This window comes from Pempheris klunzingeri, chromosome 18, assembly GCF_042242105.1.
Source record: "Pempheris klunzingeri isolate RE-2024b chromosome 18, fPemKlu1.hap1, whole genome shotgun sequence".
NCBI lineage: Eukaryota > Metazoa > Chordata > Actinopteri > Acropomatiformes > Pempheridae > Pempheris > Pempheris klunzingeri.
The window spans coordinates 21,284,981-21,299,522 of NC_092029.1; the positions used below are offsets into that span (position 1 = coordinate 21,284,981).

Genomic DNA, 14,542 nt, shown 5'->3' on the forward strand with positions numbered 1-14,542 from the left:
TAGTTTGCTAATTCAGTGCAAAGACATTCACATATTCTTTCCTTTTTAGGAAAGATTTTAGTTTTGAATGGTTATCTATTCATAAAGCATAAAAAATCCATCCATCCATCCATTGTCTGTACTGCTTATGCTTAAGGGTCGCAGGGGGGGCTGGAGCCAATCCCAGCTGACATTGGGTGAAAGGCGGAGTACACCCTGGACTGTTCGCCACTCATTCACAGGGCTGACACCCGTTAACCTAACCTGCATGTCTTTAGACGGGGGGAGACAGGGAGAACATGCAGACTTCTCGCAGTGAGGCAACAGTGCTAACCACTGCACCACTGTGCTGCCAGCGTGAAAAAAGATAATGTTAATGATACTTTAGGCTAGGTTTAGGCAGGTTTTTACCTAACTGCTACTAACACTAACGTTAGCTTTATATAAAAACGTGATGAGCTAAAGAAATGAATAATTAGCCCACTTTCTCTAAACAGAGACTGAACCAGAATGGTAACATACTGTGTCTAAAGAAGAGGTATTATTGGGGAAAGGTGCACCTCTTGTCACACTAAGACGCTCCAGCAGATAACAGTTATTTCAGCGTCGGTGTTATGTCTCTGTGTGATGTGTTATTATGATTCTGATTGTGTGTAACGCCTGAGGAGCAGAACGTCCTGAACGCTGTCTGACTCTCGCCTACCCTTTAACCTGGCTACAACACTCTGGTGGTTCCTGTGAGATTCTCCCCACCTCGGTTTTCCCACAGTGCTTTGGTTAGAAGGAGATTTTATTCTCTGTAGCTGGGAGTCAGGCTGGAGCCAGAACACAGGGCTTCTCATTGTGCGCCTTGCAGTCTCTGTTAGGATAGCAGAATGGCAGGAATTCAGTCAAAATCTCTGCTTGTTCACAGATAAAATGCCTCCAGTTTGCAACTAAATCAAGTGTTGCATTAACTTTTACATCCACGGTCTTGGTTGGCAAGAACTGTACTCTAGTGCAGTTTTGAGATACTTGTACTTTACATTAGTATTTCCATTTAATGGTGCTTCAAACTTCTACCCCACTCCATTTCAGAGGGAAATGTTGTTGCCTACTTTTTACTCTACTACACTTGTCAGGCAGCTATAGTTTCCAGATTTTCGATTTTACTCACAAAACATAATCAATTCATAGAGCACGATGCTTACAGATGAATAAAGAAAGATGTAGGTAGTAGCTTCACCTCCACGAACTGCCACATGAAAATGGTACAGGACAGAATGCAGGACTTATACTTGTAACAGGGTAGTTTTGCATTGTTGTATTTCTGCTTTCACTTAAACAGAAAACCGGAACATGTTTTCCACCATTTGCTTGATACACTGAACAAACATGTAATGTTAAGGAATATGATGCCTTTTAGTTCTTTTCGTGTTTCATTTACTACATTACAAAAGAGTCTGCCCTCTTGTGTTACACTGAAGATCGTATCGGCAGTGGCATGCCCTAACATTGATTGAGGAGCTGTCTGAGTCCCACTGGACTGGACCTTTTTTTCATGCACAGCAGTACTCCCCGATCTGACGTTGTGTCTCATATCAGTGCGGCCTGGATCAGAGCTGAATCAATGTGACACCATGCAGTTTCTTAGAAAACATCAGATCCATCAAACATGACATAAAAAAACCCAGAGTGCTTTCTCTCCGTCAATATTCTGCAGCCTCCTACAGTCCATCTGTAAGTATGGCTGCCTCACTCTCCTGCATCTGTCAGCCCCTATAGAGAGGAACATTTGTGGAGGAAACATGATAATTGACCAAACACATTATGTGGCAAACGTTTAATTTGATTACAACCGTCGCTGCTTCGATGTCAGATGATCCAGAGGGAAGATGATGTCCATGAGACGAGTGAGATTATACAGTCTGACTGTAAAGTAGCTAAGCTGTTGGTCGATGTCTCTGAGTACACTTCTCAGTGGATAAGTCCGGGTCAGGGATCTGTCTTATTTGAAATCTGGCCCTCTGCTCTTATGTAATCCCCAGCAGTCCTCGATGGCCATGTGGCAGCTGGACATTACATCATGTAAAGCTGCAGGGATCAGGGAGCGCGCTCAGTCCTTCACACCCTGTCTCTCTCTCTGGTGATTTGGAACAATCCTCAATAAATGGTCCATCTCTTTGCCCACAACAGTTTGTCAGTCAGTGAACTCTGAGCTGGGACCAAGGCGGCCTGCTGTTGAGTTGAAATGCTATGCATTGATTAGAAATGTGCTGACTCTCTGCTTTCAGGGAATCAGTCAGTCTGAGATGGTGAATGAAGCACGTCATTCCCAGCATCTGATGTCAGGACACTTTGTAGTCCTGTTGCACAAGTTAATCTCAAACTCCTCGCTGACTTGTACAGGCCTCCACACTAATGTTTTACGTTGGTTGCACTGATGGCGAAGTTGTTTTTTAACTTCTGGCTTCAGCACAGAGTTCAGTCTCGTCTGTTATGTCACCTTTAGGCTCAACCAGCTGTAACAGTGCATGGCTCATCTCATCACCTGTATGTGGATGTGGATGTGAATCTTTAACAAGCCCAAGTTAACTTTGATTTAATCAGCTTGTTTTGTCCAAGTAGAGCATACTATGAGAGGACCAGGAAACATTTACATGTGAGAAGCTGGAATTTTGTCACTTCTGGAAATGTGCCTTAAATCATCAAGTAATATCGACTATCAAAGTCTGAAGTAAACTGTATATGTATGTATACATATACTTTATATATATATGGAAATGGTAAATGTTGAAAATGCATATTGAGTCTAAAACAGTTTTAATGATGAAGTATCACAGTAAGAAGAAGAGAGGGAGGGGCTTTGGTTCTCCTTAACAACAACATAAATTCTCTCACAGGAGCTGCATGCTTGTTTTGCTCCCTGAAGGTCACACCGCTCTTATCTGTGCACCAACTCTTCCGGCCATTTATAACCATTTTCATTGCAGCCAGATGGAATTCTCCATTGTCAAACTGTGACTGTGCACTGATGTATTGCAGTGACTTATTTTGCTGCTCATTGCCAGGGCTTCCTGCCATTGTGGCCAGAGAGCTCCCTAAATCCTCCCTTGTACGACTGGTCGGTTTTTGCTTCTTGTTGTTGATCAGACTATCATCTTTGTACAGGTGCCTGGCTCTTTGTCAGCTCCCTCTGTGGGTGTGAGTAATAACAAATGAAAATGTTGTTCATAGTGAGCTTGTTGCTGCTACAAGGAAAAAGCCCCAAGGCCTCTTATTGCTTTCAGTTAGTGTGAAAGCGTTGAGTCTTGCCTTGAGTTATGTTGTTTATACATGTGAGAGCAGGAGCATCAGGACAGATGTGATGTGCTGCAGTCTGAGGCCCTCCTACCAGCTCATCTCTCATGGCTCCAGCGCTCCTGCTCTTATATAACTGTGTGCCTGCGCTGGTGTGTAGCATGCTCTGCATCTGTCTCTGCACCATAGGTATCAGCCATGTACTTTGCATTGCACCACTGCATAGCTCCCATCCCCCACTTGTCCTGCTACTCCTCCAATCCTTTCTCCCGATCCCCTACGCCCCCATGCCCCCACAAGGGTTATATAACAGCCTCTAGCTAGCGCCAAGCCCACTGTCCTGCATGGCTAGCTGAGTCAAGATGCTGACTTAGCAGTTCTGCCGGCCAAAGCAAAAGGCATCTCAGCGGACTGTACCAACAGTCTCTGCTGGGGGGTAGGGTGAATTACTGAAGGTGATCAGTTGTTGCAGTAAATCTAGACCAGCCCATACTGTTTGTACTGTACTGTAGCTGTACAGTAGTGGAGCCAGACTGCAGCAGAGCAGATGGACAGAGGCTGATGCTGCTGCAGAGGCTGTAGATTATTCCTCATGTCAGCCTTTAACCTCTAAACATGCATGGACTTTAGCTGACTGGTTATGCATCAGTACACTTTGGATTTTTAAAAAGATATATTTTACATTTCACATTTCTATCTTCAATGATCAAAGGTGGGATGAAGGCTTTGTGTTCTCCCTCGGCCACCGATCCATTTACAAAACTAACAAGTGTAGCTGATTGATTTCACTGGATGGATTCAAGAGGAAGTCTAAATTTTGGGGTGTGAAACACAATTTTCTGCATATTTCAGAATAACACCAGTTGATATGTGTATTTCAGCACAGTCTTTGACCATGCTTAACGCCAGCTGTAGTTTCACTTGGTCTCTTTTGTTTTGATCTCTCTTTTTTTTTTTTCCTCAGCTGCTCATTTTGCATTTTGATGATGCCCTGACACTCGCTGATTCAAGAGGCAATAAGAAAATGGAAATGTTCACGCCAGACATATTAATTCAGCTAGACCTGTTTAGAATATGTAAGAGGATCTGGTAAGCCTGCCCTCCTCTGGCCTTTTAAGAGATGTTTGTCTTTGTGTTTGCAGATAGCAGCGTGTCATGTTGTGGGCGTGAATAATAGACCTCATTATTAGTGCTGTTTCTATAGCAACAAGACTGTTTGCCAGGCAGATCTGGGTCCGCCGAGCTGGAGGGTTCCCGTTCGCACAGATACCCAGGGAGAATTTGCAGACTGTTTGACAGCAAGCAGATAATGTATCAGCACGAGAAAGCAACTGTAGACTTAAAAAAACATGAAGCTTGTTTCTGGGTAATTTAGTGAATAACAACACTGTACTTCTAGCCTGTAATTAGAGTAAGTGTAAGTGCTGATTAATGGCAGTAAGTTACAGAGTCATCAGCCCATGTTGCGTCCATGTTGCCCCCTCTGTGACCCCCCCTGTGGTGAAAGCCTCCCATTCCCTGCTGTGCTGAAGCTGCATTGATCAATATTTCTATTGTGACAGTGGATCAAATTCCAACCATGTGTAATGTGAAAGATTTTACACTTTGTGGCTAGCCCATACCTCTGTTCGCAGCGTTTTATCCTCTTTCAGCTCGGTATTTTACGGCCCACTGCCCCTGCTCTCGTCAACCTAATTTCCAGCAGGCAGCTGTTTGCATTCAAATTACATGCTGCCTGCCTGTTGACAAGGTTAGCTAATAGCTAGTGAGCATAGCAAAGCATTTTAGCAGCCGCAGGAGTTGGTGGAGAGCAAACCAGAGCTAAAACAACAGTCAATATTGCATTAACTTTGATGGTCTGTGGGAAGAGCATAAAGGCAAATGTTTGTTCAGCGAGGTGTTTTGTGTGTCAACATTGTGTTTGCTTCATGTTACACTGCTTCCAAATAGTCTAAACATGAACAAATCCAGCTTTAAAGCTTAATGACAGTCTTTATATTAACGTGGATGACGTGTGATGTCAAAGAGGAGGCTGTTGATGACACAAACACACAAAAAATGATCTTCCCCTCAGCTCTGGGGAAGATTTAGTGTCATGACGTTCGTTGTTTTAGGTCCTCAGCGCCACTGCTTTAGTTTGTTCTCTCTGCTCTCATCAACACTGATACCAGCAGCAGCAGTTTTCAGGGAAAAGGCCTGAAGACCCCATTGTAATGTATACTAGGTGCCCAGCGCCGCACAGCAGATGGAACTGAAGAGGATTTTGAATTTGACAGTGAAGCTTTTACTTCATTTGTCAGGCGACCAGAAACAAGACTCTTGTCTGCTTGACGTGTAAAAAACTTCATGGGGTGATAACATGTCAGTGGTGTGTTTTCAGCTTATTGTGTGCTCCCCAAGTTACCAAATAACTAAAAAAGTAATAATAATGATGCATCTTTAGAACTTTTTGATTACAATTTGGGATTTCATCAGTCAGTAGGTTCACTTTCGCTTGTTACAGGCTCCTCGCCCAAAACCAGACCTCAACCAGTGGAATGTGCTTGACGCCCATTCCTGCCACAGGATTCCACAGGAGTTTTAAGTGCACTCTCACAAAATGGCGGCCTGACATGCTGATGTGATCGTGTGGTTCAATAGCCAACAGGGCAGCCAGTGCAGGCCACTGAACACACACATGCTCAACAACTGCTGCTTGTTATTTTGGAAAAGAGAATCACTGATAAAATTGGGTGTATATTTTTCATACTCTTTAACTGTAACAGTAGAGGTGACACGCACAGTAACACATGTAAAAGAGTGGGAGCACTACATGGTTTGTATTACTCACAGTATCTAATGCTGCTCTGTCTCTGTCTCCTCTAGAAACCAGCTAACATCCTGGTGATGGGGGAAGGTCCTGAGCGAGGAAGAGTTAAAATCGGTGAGGTGGACTAGAAGATGCAGATGAAAACAGCATCACTGATGCAGATTTCTTAGATACACGGTTGAGGCAGGATATCATCACCACAGTGGATCAATGAGGCTGTTGACCTGTGTGAGCGTCCGGTAGCTGCAGTGTTTAACCTTCTCTCTGAGAGGTCGACAGGGAACTCAGATCAGAGCTGTTACATAAGCCAGCTGCCCGGGGGACTGTTGAAGGGTAATTCTTCAATACTGGAGTCTATTTTTAAATCCTGTGCTCACAGTAACAATACTGTTCTAGTGCTTTAATATTGTTGTACAAGTTATTGTTCTTCCACAACTGGTGCTGGTAAGTATTTCCCACTTTTACTGCACTGGGCTGCTCCATCTAGAGAAAGCTCACAGCAGCAGAACAAGGCTCTGTGATTACTGCAGGTCTTCTGTGCTCTAAGAAACTGGGATGCTGGTTTCGTTGTTTTCAATGTAGATGAACGTGGATGCTCATTCACACAAAGGAAACTTGATGTGAAAGCAAATTTGAAGTCGAGCTTTCTCTGAATGACTCACTCTTACCTCTGTAAGAGTTCTCGTGCTGAAGTTTTGAGCTGCTGCTCAGCAGAGGAATGCACATTTCCCAAAACCCCAGGCCTGTGTTTGTCAAACTGCTCGTGTGAAATGTTAAAGATAAAAGACACATACTTCCACTCACAAACATACATTCTTATCGCTGTCTTTTACTGGTATGTCATATCTAATGGCTTTTATGAGTACTATAATAAAAATCCACTTAACATTCTTCTTTGTGTCAAACATGAAGAGGGGCTGGATGTGTTCCAATACCCAGACTTCCATGCTGTTTCATTTGCCAGAAAAAGATTTAGTTTGTCCCAAAAAATACCAGGATGTCCCACTGCATCTGATCACATTCTGCAGTATGCAAGCCAGCGTGCTTTTCTGGCTGTTCTGACCCACAATCCTCGGCACAGCTGAAGATTTGTGACTGAAATAAGGGCTGAAGTATGCACTACAAGTAAAGAGAAAAAGTTTGCTATTTGCAACAAAGGTAATGCAGCATGCACTCGTTGTAACCTGAGAGGCGACGCCCAGAGCAAAACGAGTTTCAGCACCCGCGGGTGCTCGCTAAACTGAGTGTTCTGAGTCACACTGAAGGCCACTCAGATGGTTATAGTCAGTCAGAGGACACTGTTAAGGGAAAAAAAATCGATGTAATACAGAAGATAGTGAGAGTTTTGAATTGACATGTTCATTATTTCTGGAGATGATTTCACTCCGATACAACGAACCATGATGTGTTTTGCAGAATAACACTGAGTGAAATTAGATAGAATAAGATTTGCTGATATTTTTTGTCCTTTAGTCTGATTGATTCCTCTTACTTCCATTAAATGAGTGAGTGATGTGATGTGATGAATGTTATTCTTCACTTGTCTTTCTGAAGTGTTTTGAGGGGTATATCAGTCAAACAGAGGGACCTCGTGGTGCTCCTCTCTGCTGGTTTAAAACAGGACAGCTGTAGCCATGCCGTTTGTACTTTGTTAAATTATTCAGGCCTGGAAACTAATGACACTATCGGGCTCTACACTCTTAGCGTGCCTGAGGTGCTATCTGAGACAAGAGAGCCTTTGGCCCTGACAGGAGCCTTGGACCGGGGGCTCCATTCATATCTCTCACTCTGATAATGTTGTTGTTTGCTAACATTATTGTCTTCTCCACACACCTCCCAACCTCAGCTGACATGGGTTTCGCCAGACTCTTCAACTCCCCCCTCAAGCCGCTGGCAGACCTCGACCCTGTGGTGGTGACGTTTTGGTACAGGGCCCCGGAGCTGCTGCTGGGGGCCCGGCACTACACCAAAGCTATTGGTGAGTCAGGGGTCACATGTACGAAAATAGCCACAATGCACAACTCTCAGTACCAACTCGGGACTTTGTTCCCTCGTTTGCTTGACTGAAACAGGTTTGTCCAGGAGTAAAAGAGTAGAACAGAACAGAGTAGAATAGCCTTTTACTGTCAGTAGGAGCGCTGCTCCAATTTGGTGCAAGAAAATAGTTACAAAATAAAATAAGAATAGATATAATAAAAAGAATATAACAATATACACAGTATGTCACTTTAGCAGCATCATCAACCTTTTAGTGCCCCCCCCCCTAACCCGTGCACATTGCTGGCTGACAGGTCTGAGTGCTCATGTGATGTATGGTCTCATCAGCAGTATGAAGCGGGTGTGTCTTCATATCTATATTTGTCATTCCTGGAACACCACAGCTCTGTTGTCTAATCACGGTGTGACTTAGTGTGTTAGGTGTCCACTGTGTGTGTGATCACCTTGAAATGTGTGTGAGATGCGACCGAAACAGAGACACGGTTCCAAACTAAAACTGCCCCGCTGTTCAAAGGAATTTAACATCATTTGCTTTTCCTGAGTAAGACGAGAGAATCGATGCCACCTTCCAAGCTTCACAAACACCTCAATCCCAGAGTGCTCTCACTTTGCTCTCGAGCAGAAACCAGGGCAGGACATCAAGAGAATAAGTGTTCACTTGTTGCTGTAGAGTAGGATGAAGCATTTAAGATCAGCAGTCATTTGGGTCCAAACTGGTTCTGTCCCTCGTGCACACAGCTGATAACACGGTGAAAAGCTTTCATGTAAAATCCATCTTCCAACAGACTTGAAAAACTGGCTGTGAATTATCCCAGGAAGACTATGCAGTGCAGCTAATGCACCTCAAGAACACTCAGACTAAGTGGCGCCTGTGTGTGTGTGTGTGTGTGTGTGTGTGTGTGTGTGTGTGGGTATATACATGCATGCACCAGATATTTGGGCAATTGGCTGCATCTTCGCTGAGCTGCTAACGTCCGAGCCCATCTTCCACTGTCGTCAGGAAGACATCAAGACCAGTAACCCGTTTCACCACGACCAGCTGGACAGGATTTTCAGCGTCATGGGGTTCCCCGCAGGTCTGCACGCAGCACACACAAGCACAGCTACACACAGACAACACGGCGGCCTGCTGCTCACACTGTGATTAGGACAAGCGAGCAGGCTCACTGACAGACTACAGTTGGCCCCTGATTCATTTTTTGTAGTTTTTGATGCCATCCAGTAATCACAGCAAAGTGACTGATGACACAGTGGGGGACATTTGCCAACCAAACACTTTACATCCTACAAGTGCTGAATAAATATTTGGAGGATTACAGCACAAGTTTCACAACTCTGAGCATTTACTTTAAAGTTCCCCACGGAGTTTCCCAGAAAACACACACAGGTTTACATAGAGTGTGTTTACTGAAGTGTGTATCCTGGAGGTCCAACAAATAAGTTGAGTTGATTTACGTACTTGCAAAGCACTTTTGTAAACACACTGAAACCATGCACATTATTTACATCCGTTTCCATGTATTTACTTCCCAGCGGCCATGTTCCTCCCTGCCTTTGGTGGCACATTGCTGTGTTTTTGGAGCGTTAACACTATTTCACTCTTATTTCATAATGACGGAGTAAGTAGTAGTGGTGATACTAATAAAAGTCAAACAAAGCCTCGGTGAAGACTTTGTGGCCTCTACATGGATGCGGTCAGCCTCTCGGGCCGCTCACAGTCTGAGCTGATGTGACAGTAATGGTAGTAATAGTGATTCTCTCTACATGCTCTTCTTCAACCTGCATGCTGTATCCTGTAACCGTGAGCTTGTTTCTGTGTTGCACAGATAAGGACTGGGAAGATATTAGGAAGATGCCAGAGTACCCAACACTGCAGAAAGACTTCAGGAGGACAACGTGAGTGGAAGCTGTGGTGATCTGGTCCTGATCCTGATCGGTATCACAGACCACTAAACTAAATATGAAACACAGGCCAACTGCCTATTAAGGGGACTGTTGTGTTTTCTGATCTGACAGGTACGCAAACAGCAGCCTAATCAAATACATGGAGAAGCATAAAGTCAAACCAGACAGCAAAGTTTTTCTCTTGGTACGTTCACACACTCACACACACACACACACACACACACACACACACACACACACTCACACAAACACACATGCTACAAGGGAAGATGGTCAGCACTGACCTGAAAAACATCCCTTTAGTCGTTTCCCCTGAAACACAAGGATGAGCTCAGCTGATTATTTACATGTAAACACGTCTGTCCAGATACCATGCACTGGTCTGCTTCGCCCAGATAATGGGACTGACTGGATTGGTTCACTTTTTAAGGACATACTTTTTACACGATTTATTAGTACCCAAAATACACATTTTTTAATACTAAAAAAATTCATTGCAATCATGCAAAATTGCCAGGTGCAGCTCAGAGTGCACCAGCAGACAGGTTCCCCCCTCAAAAGTGGAACAGGAGCCTCAATAAATTCATTTTCAAGTCTGCATTGTTCAAACAGTACGGTAAAGAGAACTGAACTGACTACACAGAGTCCATCGCAATATGTTATTTGACTTGATGTTAGAAAAAAGGAAGAGAGAGCAGTGAGGGAGACCACTTTTTCCTCTGAAGTTGAAGTGTTGTAAAGCACATTAAGTTCTGCATTCACTTTTCAAATAGTCATCTTCAGACTCAGTTAAGCCTGAGTCACAAGAATATAACCTGCAAGTTGCTCTTTCAGTATGGATTTTAACTGTCTCCAGTACTACAAACTTTTTCCAGATGAACAGAAAGTCATTGTTCCAGGGTTCTGGAGTTAGGCCAGAACACTTTCTGACTGCACTTTAAACCGGAGACTTCTGGGTTTCCTGAAGTGAAACCTCTAAACTTTACTACTTTGTAAGACTGTGGAATTCTTCTCTGCCTTCAGCTCCAGAAGCTCCTCACCATGGACCCCACCAAAAGAATCACATCAGAGCAGGCGCTGCAGGACCCGTACTTCCTGGAGGACCCATTACCAACCACTGAGTGAGCCTTAGTAAACCTTTGCAAGATGCTGTTATTTGTAGCAGAAACATGTAGGAATCACTGACTCTCTGTGGTTGCCTCCAGTGTGTTTGCCGGGTGTCAGATCCCCTACCCTAAACGAGAGTTTCTGAATGAAGACGAGCCAGAGGAAAAGACTGAAAAGGTAAATGTCCAGTCCCACTGAAAACAAGTCACAGCATGAACACCATTTTGTCCACCTGCTTCTCCCTGTAGTAGCTTCAGACTGCAGATACACTCCACAGTGCACAGCGTGTACACCATGGTCACAGAGATACTTTCCTCTGAGAATGGGCACTGTGCCTTATTTACATCTTATAGCTGGACACAAATGGCTTCAAATGTTAATCCCACTTGTTGAAATACCACAGCGATCTTTACTCTAAATTGCCAACCCACATTGTGCGTTGTGGTACTTTAAGGACTCCACACCTCTTCTTTTAATTGCTAAGTGGCTCTCGCATAAAAACCAAATCCATTCCAACCTGTGTGCTTATGAAAGATAAGCACATTTTCCATCCTTTTTGTTGTCATTCAGTTGAATTTCCAACCACTACTAAAGCTAAAAGCTACACTGACTTAGCTCTACGTCAGAAGTGTAGTCCAGGTTGTGTTAATGTCTGGAGAGATTCATGACAGGAAGACAAACACAAGCTGGACAAACACAAGCAGCTGAGCACCTTTCCAGGTGAGGGCGTCAGTTTTAGCTGCAACACTGATAACAGATCAGTTGGATGTGTTGCACGGTAGCTGGGACACAGTAGCACAGTAGCAGCACTTCAGTGTTTAGTGTCAGCACACTGAAAGGCTCATGGATGACTTCTTTTAGATTCATTATTTCATCATCATTTCTCAGAGCAACTTCTATAATGGCTTTCTGTCCAGCCAGCAGTCCAGATATCAACAGTTTGCAATGATATAAAACAGAAAAGCAGCACATGCTCTTGAAGAATGACTGTGTCTAGAGAATGTTTGACACTTTTGCTTGACAAAATGACTAGAATGACTGATCAATTATCACTATTGTTGTCCATTATTTTTCAGATGATTCTTAATGATCTAATAGTTTCAGCTCTAATCGGCACAGACCGGTGTTCAAACAGAAACCTGTTACTGTATCCATTTACTTCTCAGTGCAACTGTCACAGGAGTTCAGTCTTTTTCAGGTATCATCATTTCTGGGAAACTGCCACCACCATGATTGCGGTTGTTAACTGAAAATCCCCCCCCCCGAAGCACGGAGAGTTCTGTTTAGTTTTCAGGCTCTGTGCTTTCATTGTGGAATGTTTTGGGACTGTTGGCAGTGTCGATTGTGGCTTCTCAGCTTTTCAGCAGTGTAAGATAGGAGAGCTACGCTGGTTTAGATTAGAGTTTTATCATCTCAATGTGCCACATGTATCTGGACACTTTTACATTCCCCCCATAAAAGAGCAGCTTTTTTTACACATTAGAAATGTTACAGTAGGTCTGATTCGTAGAAATCTGCAGCCCATTAGAATCAGCCGCCTGTCCTCTCAGCTATTTTTACAGCGTAATAAATCACTACAGGGATTCAGCTGTGACTCTGTCAGAGGCAGGGCACTCTCTACATGCACTACCATAATGCAGCAGGACTGGGTCCCAGTGGTGGAAAGTAACTAGGTTCATTTGCTTAAGTACCGTACTTTAGTATATTTTTGGGGTTCTGTCCAGATTATAATTTCACATAAAAAAACGTACAATAGGACAGACCTGTGAATCCTGTGAATCCTGTGAAAGGATCTGACCTTGTGCTAACCAGCTGTAGATGTAACATGATAACATTTGTAACCCTTCAAGGTCAAAGACTGATATAATTAAACTGGAAGCAGACACAGGCTCCAACCCACTCTTCCCGTCTGGAAGGTGTTTTGCATTGTCTGCATTTGGAAAAAATTTATTTCTCATTGAGAGGGTGCAAATACACACTCTACCAGATCTGGTAACCTTTTGTTGACTTCAGTAAGCAGCCAGCCTAGATTAAACACAAGTGTTGGGGTTTAACAAATGGTATGTTCAATTTGGAACATAATCAGAAATAATGAATAACTATCAAAGATAATTAATGATTATTTAAATTAATGGACTTTGTATAAAGTCCACCTCGACTGGGGCACCACCTCGATAAACGGGGAAAAAGATAGCCGGTTTAATTGATTTAGTCTCATAGAGTAACTAAACTATCAATTTGGCTTCATGATTAATAATTAACTTAATAACTAAAACCAAAATGACCACATTGACAGCTAGCTGAAGGGTTTCAGAGTTCTTGACAGAGTAGAGGTTGGCAGTATTCACTCTTGTACAACATTAAAGAGGACAGCATGTGGATTAAAACATTTATTAAAACATGACAAAATCATACATACAACAATCTAACTAAGTGTGACTGTGACTAGCTAACAAACAATAGGGAGAGTGAGTGTGTGTGTGTGTGTGTGTGTGTGTGTGTGTGTGTGTGTGTGTTTGTGTGTGTGTGATTAGGCAGGAGGAATGTGAGATAGAGGACCATAAAGGTGGGGGAGCCCAAATGGTGATGGCCAGACCCCCTGGGGTGTGGGGCAGAGGTAGACAGAGGAAAGCTGAAGTGATGTGGCTGTTAGCTTAGTTTTGTCTCTCAGATTAGATTAGATTAGATTAGATAGACTTTATTCGAGGCCTATTGTAAACTGTGTGTGTGTGTAGATAAAGGTACCAGGTTAGGAGAGGATGGTTAGACTGTAGACTCTGTGTCTGTGTGAGCACACTAACATCAACTGAACTTAAATCATGATAATCAAACTCAGTGAACATTAAAGCAAATCAGAATCAACACATCAACAAGGTTAAACCATGTATACAGTAATTCTATGCTGTATATGTCCAGTTAGAGTTTGTTCCCAGTCCTCAGAAGGGAAGAAGAAGGTCCTTCAGTGTGCTGCTTTCTCAGCCTGTTGATGAACCAGGCTGGAAGAAGGTTCTGGTTCTTTGTCCTTGCTGTCCTGGCTGCAGGTTGGAGGAATCTGGTCGCTCCTTTGTTCCTTGATAGTTAGCAGCTCAGTGCTAACTAGCTGGTGTGCTCCTGTTGCTCTGAAGATCAGCTGGCAGACTTTGGATCATACCTGCTGGTGCTGAGAAACTTGGTTCAGGCAGGACTTTGTGTCGCTGCCATGAAGAAGGTGGTCTGCTCTGATACAGGCCACACTGAGGCAGAGAGGTCCGAGAAAGAGAGGGTTCAGTGGGGGTAATTTGGTTTTGTTGGCCTGAGGTCGTAAAATCATTTGTCCCACTCTGGCCAATGGTGGCTGTGGATCTGGGTCCAGGGGTGATTTAGCACCTATCTGTGAACTTAAGGGAATCTGGGAAACTGAGTTCAGGGAGGGAGTCCCTTGTTCCACAGACAAAGACACATGTAGTCTTCACCATGTGGTGAGGC

The 14,542-nt window shown here is 43.6% G+C and overlaps 1 protein-coding gene across 1 annotated transcript in view; it reads left to right on the forward strand.

The window, feature by feature from the left end:
• cdk19 (cyclin dependent kinase 19) overlaps window positions 1-14,542 on the forward strand; it is a 47,842-nt gene that overhangs the window by 27,698 nt on the left and 5,602 nt on the right. The window contains exons 5-11 of the mRNA XM_070849334.1: window positions 6,124-6,181; window positions 7,914-8,045; window positions 8,998-9,141; window positions 9,892-9,961; window positions 10,082-10,154; window positions 10,994-11,091; window positions 11,176-11,254. Of these exons, the coding sequence (XP_070705435.1) occupies window positions 6,124-6,181; window positions 7,914-8,045; window positions 8,998-9,141; window positions 9,892-9,961; window positions 10,082-10,154; window positions 10,994-11,091; window positions 11,176-11,254 (654 nt within the window). The remainder of the gene's footprint in view (window positions 1-6,123; window positions 6,182-7,913; window positions 8,046-8,997; window positions 9,142-9,891; window positions 9,962-10,081; window positions 10,155-10,993; window positions 11,092-11,175; window positions 11,255-14,542) is intronic.